The 18,735-nt window shown below is 33.8% G+C and overlaps 1 protein-coding gene across 1 annotated transcript in view; it reads left to right on the top strand.

The window, feature by feature from the left end:
* Positions 1-5,468, top strand: part of ZNF804B (zinc finger protein 804B) — a 514,544-nt gene extending 509,076 nt beyond the window's left edge. Inside the window, exon 4 of the mRNA XM_090287872.1 lies at positions 1,833-5,468. Coding sequence (XP_090143998.1) covers positions 1,833-5,454 — 3,622 coding nt within the window. The 3' untranslated portion in view covers positions 5,455-5,468. The remainder of the gene's footprint in view (positions 1-1,832) is intronic.
* The last annotated feature ends 13,267 nt before the right edge of the window (positions 5,469-18,735 follow it).

Raw genomic sequence — 18,735 nt, 5'->3', positions numbered from 1 at the left:
TGTTCCTCTTCATTCCTCATAATAAATAGGCATAAATACCCTCTCTAAAGAGCATTTTTTAAAAGAACAAATTGGGAGATTAGTGTGATGAATAAGAGGAGATTTTCATTATGAAACAGTAACTGTAAGGAGAATAATATAGTTTTATAAAGTTTTAAAATTGATTCCACAAGATTTAAGGAAACACTATAACTTTAAATCTATAGTCATTAATTTATGAAGAGAGGACATACTGAAATTATTAAAGACTGAATTGTGGTTGAAATTACTGTTCATAAATTAAAATTTATATAGACATAGTAAACAACAGATTGGACATTGTAAAAATTTGAATCAGTAAAGGAGAAATTTAAAACAAGAAATTCTTTCTGAACTAGAGACAAAGACTAAAGACACTGGAGTACTGAAATAAATAATAAGATCTAAAATGTATATTCAGGAGAGCTAATATAAATTTAACATATAAATTCCAGGACAAAAAAAAATACAGAACAGGCAAGACACAATATTTAAAGAAATATGAAAAGTGTCTGAGCTGAATGAAGTTGAACTGACAGTACTCAAAAGTACTAGCAAAAATTAACCAAAAGAAATCAATCTGTAACTACGGTCTGGTAAAATGTTATAGATATGTGACTTATTGTGTGTAATAAACATAATAAACATATAATTATATAAAAATATAATAAAATATTATATTAGTAAAAATGAAAAATTATAAATCTTACAAATGCTTAAGCAGATTCATTTCAAAAATGAATAAAAGGAGGCTGATTAAATATGTCTGCAATACTAAACATGTATGAAAAATGAAGCAAAGTACATGAAATTTGGTGAGGGAGAAAACTGTCACTCTAGAGTTCTATGGTGACTGGTCAAATAGTTATAAGTGAAGGCAATAAGAAAGAATTTCTCAGACCAAGGGCTCAGAGAGCACTCCTCTCCATTAGAATTTAACTACATGTGGGAAAGATATCAGTTGTTTTAGTATTGTATGTTTCAGCAATCAATGACTGAATAAAAATGAAATAAAATTATAAAATAGAAAAAAGCAAATATACACATATTGAAGCAGGTTGTAAAAGAAAAGGGAAAGGAAAGGCGAAAGACGGCTCCAAACAAACAATCAGATCACTGATGTGATTTGTATTGCCTTCCCCCGAGTAAGGCCTTGTGTTGTAGTAGAGCTTTTACAGGTAGAGCCTCAAAGAGATAATTTTAATACAAAGAGTTTTATCATATATATATATTTGTTTCCCATTTTCTGGTTGAACTACTAATTAAGCTCAGTAAAATTAATGATCTTTTCAAAGCTACTATACACACACACACATACACACACACACATACACAAAAGGTAAAAAGAAAATACTTTGGTAAGTTAGAAGCAAAATAAAATATTTCAAGATAACTGAAGATATTGAAATGGCTTATAAATGTATGTTACTTTATTATACATTTTTTATAGTTAGTCAAAGCAGTGAGAAGTTATAAAGAAAGAATTAACCATTTCAATTTAAAAGGAAGTAAACATGAAGGAATTTTAAAACTGAGGAAATAAAAATTATAAAATGTTAGTTTATACAAAAAAACAAATTAAAGATATATTTTTATACTTTGGAAGTGACTTAATTCCATTTAATTTTTAATTTAATTTAGAAATAGCTGCTCTGAAACAAACATATACTGAGTTGTAAGTGCAGTGAAATGGTCATATTACAATAGACAGAGTTCATAAGCAGTAGGATGACCCATCATAGAAACACTATGAAATGTTCACAAAGCGATAAGATCTAATGTCTTAATCATTTTAATATTTATTGTATTTACAGTGTTTCTGGAAATGGACCAGCATACAAAGCCCCCAGGGTAGCCATAGAAGGGATTTTCCCAGTTAAGAATGGCAGAAAAGCATCCTGCATGAAGAGCGCTCCTCTCCTTAAAGGAAAGAACCTCCCCAGGAGCATTTCTGATAAACAGCGGTCTACCATGCTAAATCGACACCAGTTACAAACAGACAGACTTTATTTGTTTGGGAAGCGGGTGCCACAAACATCTTCAGATCTCAGTAATGCAAATCGCCGGACAGGAGTATCTTTTTCTTTTTCCAAAAAAGTCCATGTGAAATTAGAATCTTCAGCATCAGTTTTTAGTGAGAACACAGAAGAAACCCATGATTGTAACAAGTCACCCATCTACAAAACAAAACTATCTGCGGAGAAATGCAGGTGCCGCAGGTTTGCAGACGAGGCTACACACCTCATGAAGGAAGATGACAGAGACATCTCAGCAAACCATCTGGAGAGTGTTTTGCACAATAGTGTCTCTGTAAGTGCTCAAATTTTGGGAGACAAAACCAGCTCTGTTGAAACCTTACAAGATTCTATTGGCTTTCATGCTTCTTTCGCTAAATCTAACATTTATCCTTCAGATGTGGATTTTACTCCTTCCAGTAGAGAAAAAGAAACTAGAAATACATTGAAGAACCTTTCAGAAAGCTGCATTAACCACTCATGCCAAGCATATGCTGTCTCCAGCCCACCAAACATTTACCAGCACAATGATGCCAGGATATTTGAATGTCTGGATGAGTTTCCATCACTAGAGCCAAGTGAGCAAAATGATCCAGTGCATCAGAATTCAAACTCCAAAAAGGAGAAGAGAGAAAAATCCTTAAACGAAACAGGAAGAGTTAACAAAAATGTGCAAAGGCTCATAAAAGAAGCCTGTTTACGTGATGTGAAGTCCAAAACAATGCCTTATCTCCACGTGCAAAGCAAGGATGGCCACACCACTCTCCAATGGCCTACAGAGCTTTTGCTCTTTACAAAAACAGAGCCCTGTATCTCTTATGGCTGCAACCCATTATATTTTGATTTTAAGATTTCTCGGAACACAAAGCATAACCAGGATCCAGAGGACTTAAAAACAAAACTGATTAAGGAGCCCTTAGAAATGAAGACTAAAATAGAGAGCCAAGTCTCAGGTTTAATTGAAGACCAACAAAAATGGATCCAAGAAGATAATCAGTCTGTAAAACCAAAGATAATAGCTAATCCAGATTGGGAAAATTTACACAGAAAATATAAATTAGAATACAGTGATTCTGAGCCAAACGCAAGTAAACACAATTTTAGTGAAAGTGATTTAGAAATGAAAAATCCTGAAGTGCCTGCCTACCTTGATATCTCTCTAAAGAATTGTGTCGGAAACAATAGTGATAATGAACTTAAGGAATCTGTAAGGGCCCACTGGCAAAGCTGTCAAAGGATAGTTCTAAATGATGTAAACGAGAGTCTGTCTTTTACTCCGTACCTCCCTAGGACCAAAAAGCATAAACTGATTCCCTGTGATCCTCATTCAGATTTTGAAGATGGAAATCAATTCTCCTGGAATTCTAGTCCTTACACAGTAAGGGGTCAGAGCGACCATGGGCAGGACTTCAGTGTGTTTTTGAATAATAACCACATCAGTATGACCAACAGGGTGTCTGGGTGTAGGAAAAAAAGTTACAAGCGAAGCCCTCCAAAGTTATCTCTAGAGAGATGTTCTAGCCCTTCAGACACATCCCCTGACAGAACATCCAGTACTTGTTCAAGTCAGAGGTCCAGTGGGAATGGCAGAGGTAATTTGCTGTACTTTTGCAAAAGAGAACACAACTCACTTAAAAGGCACAAAGGGAAACGCCAAAAACACAGCTGCCTCTGCTTGCCTGGTGAGGTAGCCGACAGCGACTGCCTGCAGTCTGAAACACAGAGGGACAGGAACAGCAGACTGTGGGAATCGTTTAAAAATAAAAACTACTCAAAACATAGACATGGTCACTGCAGACAAAGATATAAACCGGGGAAAAATCAACAGCAATCTTCAGGGCCAAAATCCAGGAGAGTCACCCAGTGTGACACTAGCTCACAGGTTTTCTGTGCTGAGCGTAGTGGAGGACCACCTGCCTGCCAGGGACCTCAGCACAGCCGGCTGGGCTCTTACTCAAGAGGGAAAATGTATTACTTAAATAGGAGTGAAAGAAGTCAACAGTCTTTTCATAGTCCTCATGTTTGTGATTTGGGAAACATAAAACCCATGCAGTGTCACTCCAGGAATATCAGCTGTCTTCTGAGGAACTGTTCCAGCCACCCTTCAGAGTTAAACATTACAGAAGGGGGGAAGACCTCCATGACAGCCAAATGCCTTTTAGAAAGAATTCAAGCCAAGAAGTGTCAAGAACAATCAACTAATGCTAAGGTCTCTTCAAACAGTTGTAAAAATGAATCAGAAGCTCATTCACAAATCCAATGCACAATTCAGTTTACACCATCAGGCTGTAACAGACCAGCATTGCCTTTGTCTGAAAATATACAAACTCCAAGTAAAAGAAATAATGACAGAGGCAGTGCAATTCAAAGAACTATTGAGAAAGACAAAGTCAACGGTTCACAGACAAATAATTTTACTGTTTTAGTAGACACTGATTGTGATAACCATCTTTCTAAAGGTATAATTCACATAGTAGCAGACTCTCAGCCACCGAACATGAAAAAGAACCCAACAACAAAAGAACAATCAAAACCTTTAACAAGTGAAGTCCAACCTTTCCTCCAAAGCTGTGACCCATTGCCAAATGATTTCCCTGGTGCTTTTCCATCCGATAGATATACTGGTGTTAGTGATTCAACAGAGACCAAAGAGGACCAAGTAAACCCAGACTTGCAGGATGTAAGCATGTGTACGAATCAAGCAGAGGAGAATATAGACTCTTACTATGACAGAACTATGCAAAAGCATAACAAAGTAGCAGATGAATTAGAATTGTGTCATAAATCTCTCTCTCCCCCTTCAATTCAACAGCCAGTAACGTTTTCTCCCGATGAAATTGATAAATATAAGCTCCTTCAGCTACAAGCCCAGCAGCATATGCAGAAACAGCTCCTATCAAAGCACCTCCGAGTGCTGCCTGCTGCGGGGGCGGCTGCCTTCTCTGCGGCCTCAGCGGTGCAGACGGTCCCGGTTCACCAGCACGCTTCTTTGACCACCATCCACCACACGTTCCTGCAGCATTTCGCTGTTTCGGCTTCCATAAACTCCCAGAGTAATCACCTTCCTATAGCTCACCTACACCCTCTTTCACCACATTTTGCTCCATTCGCATTTTCCCCGCTGCCTCCAGCCATCATCCCTGCACACCCCACCTTCATGGCAGGTGGCCCCCTGCATTTAGTCACTGCTGCCCCCTTCCACCCATCTCACATAGCACTGCAGCCCCTGCCCCCAGCAGCATTCATCCCCACGTTGTTTGGCTCTCACTTAAACCCAGCCCCAGCTTCTATCATCCATTTGAATCCTTTAATTCAACCAGTGTTTCAAGGTCAAGATCTTTGCCATCATCCTTGCTCCAGTCAGATGCAACAGTTAAATGGAGTGAAAGAGGCCTTAAATGTGTCAGCGCACTCAAAGTAATAAGTGTTAAAACCTTTCTTGGGGATAAATAAAGCAAATTGTCACTACCTACCAAATGATATATTTAAAGTGTTCTGATTATTATCAGATTTAAATACTGATGTCAATTCAAAATGTGACCAATATATAAATAGGAACTGAATTGCCAATAGTGAAATAGGAGCATTTTAAGTATTTCCTTTAACTTGAAAAAAAATAATAAGACAAATTTAAAATTGTTTTATGGAAAGGGAGAAGTGTTAAAAATCCCTTTTAGATGAATTCTCACATAGTATTATAAAACAATAACAGAAAAAATTCAAGCAGATCATTAATATTATGAAGGAAGTCAAATGGAACATAATACCCTATGTTTTAGGTGTTCATTGAGTAAGTGAATGAATGAATATACATTTGGTTTTATTCACCAGATAATAATAAAAGGTCAGTAAGATGAACTAATTATTAAAAGTAATGTTTTATGGTTAACTATTACCTAAACTTTCAGTCTGTATAGTTTGTTTCAATCTATACAATCTATATTTTCATAGAAAATAAGAGATAAGAAATTTTCTGATTAAGGAAACAAAACTACCCTTCAATGAAAAGTAATCTTTATACAGATTACACTTGTAGTATTGAGTTTCTGTGAAAAATTGGGTTGTCTGTTTCACATGCATCTGTGTCAAAAGAATTTTGTAATTGTAAGAACTAAAATTAAGAATGTTTGACTTTTGTATAAGAAAACAAAATCTATCATTAGTATTTGCTAATGCAAAATAAAATATACTCAGAATAAGATTTTGAATATGTTGGTCAATCTTACAAATACTAAAGGGGCTAAATAGTATGTTTTCTTTACTCTTCTCAGAAATCTTATTGTATTCAGCCAATATATGTACAAGTGGAGAGGTAAAGTTTTGGAAATGTCAGAATTTTTATGTGATATTTACTGGGAAATGTTTAAAAGTATTTGGTGTGTTTTTATTCAATTACACTAGATATTTATAAAATACAGTGAATGATGAATAAAATCAGCATTCTTGTAATTTTGCAAATAATCTTAAATATTCATTCAAAATGTTTTCAGGCCCACAGAATTTGTATTTTCACATTTATATTTCTGAGTGGCCATCCAGTTTGATTTATTACTTTATATTCTTAAAAGAAAAGCTTGTATGACTGTACATTCCCCATAAACATAAATTTTAGAGGAAACTAAACAAAAATGGAGATAATCAGTCACCCACCACTGTGTATTGTGATGCAAACTCTTCTATCACTGAAGATAAGAGGGACCCTTGATTCATCCTTGGCTTTATGGGGAAGAGAACTATACTTACTGAAGATCCATTATGTGTCAAGGGAGTCAGGCTAAGCAGCTCACCCGCACTATCTTATTTAATCTTCACTATTGTATTTTTTCTAAATAAACATTTTGTTTTATTTATTTTTAAAATTTATTTTTGAATAAGCATTCACATACAATATTACACCAGTTTCAACATAGCTGTACAACATAGTGATTAATATTTGAGTACCTTATGATGTCCTCACCCCACTAAATCTAGTATCCGGCTGACACTATACATAGTTATTACAATATTATTAACTATATTTCCTATGCTGTACTTTTCATTCTGTGACTGTTTTTATAACTGGAAATTTTGACCTCCTAGTCACTTTTCCTTTTTTATTCAGCCTCCTCACATCTGGTAACCATCAATCTGCTTGTAACTATGGCTTTGTTCCTGTTTAATTTGTTCATTTATTGTTTTTTAGATTGCACATATAAATGAAATCAAATGGTTTTTATCTTTCTCTGTTTGACTTATTTCACTTAGTACAATGCCCTCTAGGTCAATCCACGTGGTCTCAAATGGTAAGATCCCATTATTTTTCATGGTTGAGTAATATTTCACTATGTATAGGTACCACCTCTTCTTTACCCATTTGTCTATCGTTGGATACTTAAGTTGCCTCTATATGTTGGCTATTGTAAATAATGCTACAATAAACATAGCAATGCATCTATCCTTTTAAATTAGTGTTTTGGGTTTCTTTAAATAATTACCTTGAAGTGGAATTTTTGGTGATAGTTCTATTTTTTTATATATTTGAGGAACCTCTATACTGTTTTCCACAGTGGCTGCACCAATTTACAATCCTGCCAACAGATTATGAAGGTTTTCCTTTCTCCATGTTCTTGACAACACTTGCTGATTGTTGATTTATTGATGGTAGCTATTCTGACATGTATGAGGCAGTACTTCATTGTGGTTTTGGCTTGCATTTCCCTGATGATTAATGATGTTGAGCATCTTTTCATATGTCTATAGGCCATCTGTATGTCCTCTTTGGAGAACTGTCTGTTTAGGTGCTCTGCCCATTTTTAAATTAGATTTTTTTGTTATTTTGGTATTAAATTGTATAAATTCCTTACATATATATTGGATATTAACCCCTTATCAGATGTATCATTGACAATATCTTCTTTTGTTCATTAGGTTGTCTTTTCATTTTGTTAATGGTTTCATTTGCTGCGCAAAATTTTTTAGTTTGATGTCATCTATTTGTTTATTTTTATTTTTTGTTTTCTTGGCCTGAGCAATGTCAAAGAGTTAACTGCCAACTTTTTCTTTGAGGAGTTTTATTGTTTAGAGTCTTCCATTGAACTCTAATCCATTTTGAGTTTATTCTTGTGTATGGTATAAAAAGTGGTCTAGTTTTATTGAAGAGACTGTCTTTACTCCATTGTATATGCTTGCCTTCTTTGTCATAGATTAGTTGACCACATAGGCATACGTTTATTTCTGGGCTCTATTTTCTGTTCCCTTAATATATATGTCTGCTTTTATGCCACTAACATGCTGCTTGATTAATATGGCCTTGTAGTATAGTTTGATATCAGGTAGCATGATACCTTTAACTTCATTCTTCTTTCTCAAGATTGCTTTGGCTTTCACAACTATTTGTTTAGGTCACTGTTATCATTCCACAGTAAAGATGAGGGAAATAAAATTGAAAGGTTAATTTAATTTATTTAATTTCTTAATACTTATAAAAGAGTAAAAGAAAGCCTCTGTGGTGTGAAGAAGAAGGGGAGAGAGAGATTGACAGAGAGGGGAAGGAGAGAGAGAGAGAGAGTTTGAAATTTTAATATAAAAAAGGTGAAGTTATCTAGATATTACCAGAACCTTGTGGGATGGGAATTTTCACTTGGATAAGGCAGGAGAAATTCTAACTTATCAAAAGAAATTAGAAAAATGGAGGAAAGGCATCAAATGTCAAGAAATCTAATCTTGCATTGACCTCCAAAAAAGTGATTATAAACGAACATTGATAAATATTGACTGATTACAAAGGAAATGCCATTAAAAAAATATTTCCTATAAAAATAACTGACATATGTTCCAGCACATAAAAAAAATAATGTTGATGACTAGTTCTTAAACAGATTATAAAGTAGACATAGATCCAAAATAGAGTAATTATGAAGAACTCACTAGAAATCCTATTAATTTTTATAATTGTCATTGTAACAATTTAATCTCTCAGAAGGTTAAACCAGAGAACATATATTAGGCACTTAATTTTGACTAACAAAGATAGATTGATATGAATTGATGGCATGGAGATGACTATCTTGTATTATCAGTGATGAAAGTATTCACTAGATATGCTATCTTGAATTATGAGAAAGCAGACCTCACCATTTAAATAAAAGATAACTTGTACGCCAGGGTGGGAAATTGTAAAAGTTATGGCATCACAAGAGAAAAATTACAATTATAAAAGATTCCAATGAGGTGGAAAAATGTAGTCTTCTAAACAATCTGATATAAACTGAAAAGGGAAAATATTCAGAGTAATTGCTGGAGTGCCATACATCCTTAAATAGTAACACAACAGACATACATATAAGTGAACAGAGTTTAAGTTAATGTTTTCTTAATATCCCATTTATCAAATGAAGTTGATCTTTTGTTACTGATTATTGCTTATTGCTAGGGGCAAATAATCTAATGAAAAAAATATAGTGTTACCTAAATCCGATTATATTTTACTTTTCCTATTAATGAAAGTTCTTCAGAGATAAAATCATAGAAACAACATGTATAAGGAATTTGGAATATAGAGAGAAAATTATTTTCTGGCCACTTCAAATAAATGTGAATCTTCACCTTTAGAAGAATTTTACAAAAGTGGGCTTCATGACACCAGTCACCCTTGAGAAAACATGCAGTATGGAAGGAGTTAGAGAAAAAAATCTCTACTTTATAAAGGAAGGAATAGTAAATATAAATATTATTGATTTATAGACAGAATTTTAAGTAGAATGTTTATGAAAAGGAAAAGACAATCACTGGTACCTATAATAGGTATACTAGAGACAAATAATACAAACATGAAAGTATTTGACTTCTTATTTATCTACCTTATTTTATTTCTAATTCATTCAACAAATAATCATTAAGAGCCATGAGCTAGCTAGGTAATAATCTAATTGCTGGAGATGTAATATGATCAAAATAAACAAAAAATACTGCCATACTGTAGTTTAATTCTAGCTGAGTCATGAATAATTTAAAAAAAAACAGAACCAACAAGTAAAACATATTAAGTCAGATGATAAATGTTGTTGAGGGAAATATGCAGGAAAGGCAAATAAAGGGGATTGAGTGGAAGTAGTGGGTAAAGTCCAATTATAAATCAGGTAGTCAGGGGAAGATTCACTGAGAAAGTAAGTGAGGAAGTGAGCACCTACGCTAAGAAAAGGTCAAGTTTCAACAAACTGGTTTGGCTGCCATGCTCAAGAAATAGCAGAGAACACTGTGATTTGGAAACAAGGTTTCAGAGGATGAATTACAGGAGATAAGAGAAGTAATTTTGGAGCAAAATCATTTAGGATATTGTCAACCACTACAATGCCTGGCTTTTATGGTGAGATGAGAAGCTATAGGATAATTCTGGCAGAAAATCAACACGATTCATCTTAGTTTTATCAGCTATTGCATCATGAATAATCTCTAGGGGAGGAGAGGTAGGGAGAAGGAGGCCAGTTGGTAGAATAAAATGTTTCAGACAAGAGCGTTCAGTGACTTGCTCAGTGACAGTCTTGTGGAAATGTTGTAAAGTGGAAATTTAGATTTCTTTTCAAAGAGGGGCTGAGAAAGTGTGCTTCATGTTGGGTGTAAGGTATAAGACAAGGAGAGGAATCTGAGATGACATACCAATTTTTTCACAAACAGCTAGAAGTATGGATTTATTGTTAACTGAAATGAGGAACAGTGTGGAATAAGCAGGATTGGAGAGGAGGATCAGTTTAGAAATTCTGTTTGAATATCCAAGTGGAGATATTGAGTTGGTAGTTGGAAATTAGAGTCTGAAGTTTGAGTAGAGATGCGAAGAAAACATATACATTTGAGAATCATTGATGTATAGTATTTGATGCCATTGGCCTGAAAAACATCAACCAGGTAGGTAGGGTAAAGACGAGATTCAGAGACTAAGCCCTATATCACTCTAACTTTAAGATTAGAAATAAGAGAAGGAACTGAGGAATGAGACCATGATAAACTCTCAAGTTCTAAAGGAAAGAATTCAGAATAATGTGCTTCTGAAAAGGCAAGTAAAGAAAGTGATTCAAAGAAGTGAGGGTGATCGACCCTGTAGTATGTTGCTGAGTCAAGAAGAGGATGGAAAATTAACTATTCTTTCAGTTATATAGTGCTTGCTAACTTGACCAGAGACACTGTAGTGAAGTGGTTGGGGCAAAAACCAGTAAAATATGTGGGGAATTTTATAGAAAGAGACATTTTATAATTCTCATAATTATCCTTATGGACAATAGTTAGCAATGTTGTAATTATTTTGTTTCTATAAATAATTAAACAATAATACCCCAAAAGTATTGAAACCTGGACTAATTTCAAATTGAAGGAAGGGTTGCCGAGACTGGTTATGAGGCTTTGTGTTATAATCTGTTATAGTCAACCTTTCATAAAACATGGACAAAATCGTGAAAGGTATATCTATCAAATAGATGAAAAACACAAACCCAAAAGGACTAGCAATTTAGTAAATTACAAAATACAATGTGAAAAAATTTAAAAGGCATAAAAAGGGACAAAATTTGAAAGGTAAAATTTAGCATAAATAAATGTCAAATTATACATGTATCTTTAATTAATAAATCTTGTATATGTACATTGTTGGAGAGACAGAGCCTAATTTTAGTTTATCATTAAGGTGAAAGGCTTAGTAGATTACAAGTTTGATATGCTGCAATGAAGTAAAGAAGCTGGTGAAAAATTTAAAAGCTGGTTGAACTAAAGGAATTATACAGAATTATAAAAAAAATTCTTTTCAGTTTTATTTTTATCATTTATTGATATATAATTGAAATAACATATTGGTTTCATACATACAATGTAATGATTTGATATTTGTATATACGGAAATGTAATCAGCAGAATAATTCCAGTTAACAACCATTACCATACATGGTTACAAATTTTTTCTAATAATGAGAACTTTCAAAATCCATTCTCCTAGCTACTTTTAAATATGTAATACAGTATTATTAACTACAGTCACCATGCTGCACATTCAACTCCCATAACTTACTCATTTTATAACTGGAAATTTTTAATTTTTTACTTCCTTCACCCATATTGCCCACCCAATCCCCACCTCTTTATGTTTTTTATATATGTTCTTTATATATCCGTGAGCTTAGTTATTTTGTTGTTGTAGTTTTTGTTGTTTATGGTTTTGTTTAGTTTTAGATTCTACATATAAGTGAGAACATATGGTATTTATCATCTTCTGTCCAACTCATTTCATTTAGTATGATGTCCTCAAGATGTATCCATGTGTTTCCATTGTAAAATTTCATTTTTATGGCTAAATTACATTTATATATAAAGAGGCCCCCAAAACAGTATTATAGAATTATCTTCCAGAGGGAGGGCCCCTTGTAGTACAGGCTTCCCCCTGACAGGTGAGTGTTCTAGGAATTCATCTGTTCAGTGTACCAGCTGGTAGTGTGAGAGGATCATTTGGCTCCAGTGAAATTTTTTGAAGGTTCTTTCAAAGCGTTTTCCATTTCATGATGGGTGACTTATGAGTGCACCTGCCCAGGCCATGCTGAGTGTTCAGCAGTTTTTGACCAAATATTGCATGACCCCCATGCCCCACCCCACCCCTACTCACCCTATCTCACCCCTAGCAACATTTATTTGTTTCCCTGGATGAAAAATGCCCTCAAAGGGAAACATTTTGCTGATGTGGAAGAGGTGAAACAAAATTACCACAGAAGCACTAAAAGGCATAAAAATCCACAGGTTCAAAAACTGTTTTGAGCAGTGGAAATAACATCTAGATAGGTGTATTGCATCGAACAGAGAGTACTTTGAAGGTGACTGTGCTTTAAACATGTAAGAGTAAATATACAATTTCTTATATATAAATTCTGTATTTTGGTTCCCCCTAAAATGTATATATACATATATATGTATATAATAATGTTATTGTATATAATATATATGTATAATATGTATAACTTATAACTATCATTTTCCTTGTCCATTCATCCATTGATGAACACTTAAGGTGTCTCCATGTCTTGGTTATTGCAAATAATGCTGTAATCAAGATGGGGTGCATATAAATTTTCAAATTCATGTTTTCACTTTCTTCAGATAAATACTCAGAGTGGAATTGCTTGATCATATGGCAGTTCTACTTTTAATTTTTTGAGCCTCCCTACTGATTTCTATAATGGCTGCAACAATTTACATTTTCACCAAAAGTTGTGTAAGTGTTCCCTTTTATTCATATGCTCACCAGCATTTATCTCTCATCATTTTGATAATAACCATTCTAACAGGTATGAGGTGATATCTCCTTGTAGTTTTGATTTGCATTTCTCTGATGAGGAGTGATATAGCACAGTTTTTCATGTGTATGTTGGCCACTTATATGACTTTTTTGGAAAAATATCTCTTCAGATTCTCTGTCCCTTTTTAAAACAGATTGTTTGTGGTTTTATTTATTTATTTATTTATTTTTGCTTTTAAGTTGTGTCAGTTCTTCATGTATTTTGGCTATTAACCCCTTATCAGTTATACGACATGAAAATATTCTTCTCCTATACAGTGGGTTGTCTTTTCATTGTTTTAAAAAGATTTTGTTATTTTTAGAGAGAGGGGGAGGGTAGGAGAAAGAGAGAAACAGCAATGTGCAAAACTCTCACATGACACCAGTTGGGGACCTGGCCTGCAACCCAGGCATATGCCTTGACTGGAAATTGAACTGGTGCTCTTTTGGCTCACAGGCTGAAACTCAATTCACTGGGCCACACCAGCCAGGGTGTCTTATCATTTTGATAATTGTTTTCTTAGCTGTGCAGAAGCTTTGTATCTTAATGTTGTACCACTTGCTCATTTTTGTTTTTGTTGCCTTTACTTTTGATGTCAAATTCAAAAAAATAATTGCCTAGATCCACATCTAGGAGCTTACTGCTAATGTTTTTTTTCTAGGAATTTTGTGGTTTTAGGTCTTACATTCAAGTCTTTAATCAACTTTGAGTTAATTGTTTTTAATTGTGTAGGAGAGTGGTCCAGTTTCATTATTTAAGGATTTCTTTTAGAACTTGGATTAATTAGCCCTGGCTGGTGTGGCTCAGTAGATTGAGCACCAGCCTTTAAACCAAAGGGTCACTGGTTCGATTCCAGTCAGGGCACATGCCTAGGTTGTGGGCCAAGTCCCCAGTTGGGGGCACACGAGAGGAAACCACACAGTAATGTTTCTCTCCCCTCTCTTCCTCCCTCCCTTACCCTCTCTCTAAAAATAAATAAATATTTTTAAAAGTTGAACTTGGAAAAATTAGACCAATTTTGGAAAACTATGTGTTGTTCTGGTGCAAAATTTATGAGAGTTATTGGCAAACTGAAGTTAGTCCATAAGTGGCAGGTCTGACTAATAAAGAGACCAGATAAGTTTTATGTTTTTATACTCATGAACAATATGAGTTCTGTGAATTAACAAAATTTAACTGAATAAAATTTAGTTTTCTGTAGAACAGACTCTGGAAAATGCCATGTGGGAAAAAAAATATGTGTATTTCCAAGAAAAAAGTACTTGCTGAGGAAGAAAAAAGATGGGAGTAACTTTCCAATTTTAAATATCTGAATAGCAGCATGGTGCGGTGCATTGTGAAAGGTCATATTTATTCTCCTTAGGGCAGAAAGGCTAAATATCACCAAAAGGTAGGTTTTGAGTCAACTTGAAGAATCCGACAATTTGGCTTGTTTGTGTAAAGCTATAAAGTCTTCATCACTGAAATATTTTAGAACTTTGCACATCTAGTCAAACAAAAATTAAGGATTTTCAGAATAGCCTTTTCTAGAATTTTGCTTGTAATCAATGACATAGCTAATTATACTCTAGGATAATTTCCAAATTTCAGATAGTTGATTCATAGAGCTTAGTTCAGGATTAACATTTTTCTCCTGATAACACTCCAAATGCCTTTCCTGCTATATTGAACATTCTGAGCCATCTTCTTACTGCCCCCAAAAGAGTGAGTATAGGCTTAAACTTTTTGTATTTTATATTAGATAAGTGATTCATACTTAGGAAGAAAATGAAATAGAAGTAACTCTAAATATATATTGAATTCTAAAATAGATCCATTTTTTAAATTTGCTGCTTTAATGAATTATATTTTCAGCATTGTTCACTTCCATTTGCACAATCACAGAGAGTTGGTTTTTAGCGTTAAAGATATTATGCCTATTGCCTAGTATTTACGGTATAATTCTCTGTATGGAATTGCTATTTCAAACCTGGCTCATTGAGGCAAGTTTTTGTATCTGTCTTAAAATATAAATTCTTAATTAAAAGCTGAAAATATTTTAAGAAAGATTGTAAAATATTTATGCATATGCACACACACACACCTATCTATATATTTCTCTTAGAGGTTAAGATCTGGTGCACCATCATATAGTCTCACTGGATTCAGGGTATGGCTAACCAAATTAATGCTTTGTTTGAAAAACTGGAACTTTCTGAAAGTGCAAATTCTTAATAATTTCCTGTCTAATTTGACTTTACCTTTATATATGTTATAAAACACATAGGAAATTATTAATAGATGGGGAGTAATTTGGAAATATCTTAGTTCCCAGAGCCTTTTCTTAGGTAGACATTACCCAGAATAATCACCTGAAATTTCTATTTCACTTACAGAAAATGGATTTCACAATGGCTCCTTTTTTTCAGTTTTTGCCAGGATTCAATGGTGTGTGTGTTATCTCTGAATAGAAATATATTCAAAGACACTAATTTTATAAAGGTTTCCCATTAAATGAACATTTAATCAGTGAAATTACTCAGGATCATATTCCAGATCTAGCTGTCTCCTTAGTACATAAGTTGCTGCTCACTTACGAAGTTCCCAATGAGAGTAGCAACACAGCTTCTAAATTCTGTAGTACTTTCAAGCTGGTCCTAAAACATCATCTAGTTCAACCATTTGGAGCAATAGTTAGAGATAGTAAGATCCTCTCCCTTCTAGGGAACTGCTCGGTGTATAGGAATGAAACATCCAGATGCCTTCCCTGGGCTCTAAGGAGAGTTCACTGCCTCCTTATTAGTGAAATAACATTGCTGATCATCTCAAACCAGTAGCACATTTTTTAATCTTCCCTGGAAATTTCCCCACAGGTTTTCAGACAGTTAAATATTCTGAAGAAAAATATATAAATTTCAAATGCAGTTTTCCAAAAGCACAATTAAAAGGACCTGCATCTCACATGTCAGTATGTACCTAACTGATACTTATTATCAGTATGTAATAACATACTCAGGGGCAAAGTTAACATAGTGCTTATCTCTGGCCCAATAATGTCTGCAGAAAGCTTAATTTTGATTCTTTAAATTATTAAACTCCTGAAGAGAAATACACTCTCTTTGAAAAATAGAAACATTATTAAAAAGCCAGTGAGTGATCAGTAGTCAGGGAAGCAGTTTTACTGCCCTTTGTGTCTCACTTTGAAACCACATCACAATAACATGGGAGTTTCCTACTAAAATATGAATTTCCCTGCCAACAAACTGGGGTCTAGAGAATTTTCAAAGGTTATCAGTTCATTCCAGCAAAAATAACATCCACTTCTTCTATTATGAGACATTTGAAGGTGATTGTTATATTGCTTTGGATTAAGTTGTATTAAATTGTATTAAAAATGAAAGCAGTGGTCAAATGGGTTAGGTTTAGAATAAACCAATATTAGATAAGCCAAAGTTGGTACTTCTTTTTTAATGCAGCTTTGTATCAGAAGGAGAGCTCCCAAACCACTTTCTTAATTCCACTCCCAAAGTCATTGTCTCATTTTGCACCCAATCACTTTTCTTAAATTTGAGGAGCAAGAGCATCTTTGCAGAAACATAAATCAGGCCTGTGGAAATATACAAAATATGTATGTGCACACATGTGAATGTGTATGTGAGTGTGTATTCTTTTTAAAAATAAACTTAGAGGAAGGAAGAGAGAGATAGATTAATTTGTTGTTGTACTTATTTATGCATCCATTGATTGATTCTTGTATGTGCCCTTACTGGAGATCAAAACTGCAACCTTGGCATATTGAGATGGTGCTCTAACCAACTGAGCTATATAGCCAGGCCTGTGAGTGTGTATTCTTAATGAATATACTCTTCATTTTTCAGTTGTAGACCATGAACTCTGTTTAAAATAGTGTTTTTCCAAACATGTTCACGTGTTGAAACAGCCAACTTTAAGTAGAAGTTTCTTTTCCAACTATGATAAATTGTCAGTTCTTTAACTTGTGAGAGATGATAAAATAGTTAATAACTTAAATTGGTTGTGTAGCTATTTAAAACTAATTCCCACCTTACTCAATTCTATTTGAAGTACTTACTTTATAATTAAACTGAGTGATAGTCTGGCAATATAATACAAAATTGAATAATTTTTTTTGTATTCTTGTATAAAATGTGTTCTTTATTATACTGTGACTAAGTAAGTTGCACTATTGTATATGCAAAGAAGACTTTTTAGTTTATTTGATAAATTACTTGGACTATAGTTCAATGCAATAATACTGTTTTCAATAAAACACTTAATGGTATTAGAGTGTTGGTTGTGTGTTTCTAACAAAAAGGACACCAAAATATAATAAAACAATAAAAAGAAAAAATGGTATGGAAATACTGTGTATTTTACACTGCTGAATTTAAAATACATTTAAGATTTTATTTATTACTGTATATATTTATATTATATATTTAAAGGCTGGTATTTCTTAGACTATTTCTTAAAATTTTAGTGTTATAAAATAAAGTTGTTTTCTCAAACCTAAAATAAATATGACTTTAAAAGATTTATAGATGTATTCTTTGTCGAAATATATTATGCATACGTTACATGAAGTTTCTGTTTATGTTCGTTTGCTTAAAAAAAAAAATCCTGTGATCTAACACTTTATAATGCTCTAACAAAGCTCTATAAAATTTCAGAATGTGTTCTCTAAATGATAATATAATATAGACATGGTGTTAGTCTTACTACTTATAATGTTTTTAATGTAAAACTGTGAAAATACTTTCATTACTTATTATTCTCAGAAGGACTAAACTCACCAGGAAATCTCTTAAATCAAACATGTCCAATAAGGTGAGGTTACAACCTGAGATTTCACTTAACTGTCACTCCTCATTTTATTTTATCTTTGCCCTCCCAAGACAATGGTACAGAGCCCTCATCTGCTGGATCTTAGTATGACATAATCTATGCAAAATCTCACTCAATTCATGTGTTCCTATATATGACCACTAGATGCTTTTCTTGAATAACATCTATCCTTACTCTTCCCAAGTCTAAAAGCTCCTTGCTTCTGAATTTTGATTGGATGCCCAATCATTGCATGTTATTTAATGAAAAGCACTCTGCTATGTGCTTTAGTCCTGTGGTCAAGGCCAAGCTTTCAGTAGACCAATGTTTCAGATGCCAATCATCTGCATCCCTAGACTTCTACCCTAGATTCTCTATTTCTATGATGGACTCTATTAGAACACTACTAAGTAATCAAGAATTACATTTGACACAACACGTACATCAATAAACACAAACATGCACACACATGTGCACATATACATTGATTATTGGCAGAGTCATGAAATAAATTCTTAATTAATCACCATTTATTGATTCCCTACTATGGGCAAGACACTGTTCAGTTCGTGTTCTCCTCACTGGCTATACTCCAG

Source organism: Furipterus horrens, unplaced genomic scaffold, assembly GCF_987537825.1.
Source record: "Furipterus horrens unplaced genomic scaffold, mFurHor1.1.pri manual_scaffold_9, whole genome shotgun sequence".
Lineage (NCBI taxonomy): Eukaryota > Metazoa > Chordata > Mammalia > Chiroptera > Furipteridae > Furipterus > Furipterus horrens.
The sequence above is the reverse complement of the archived record's forward strand: the minus strand, read 5'-3'. Positions and strand labels throughout refer to the sequence as shown.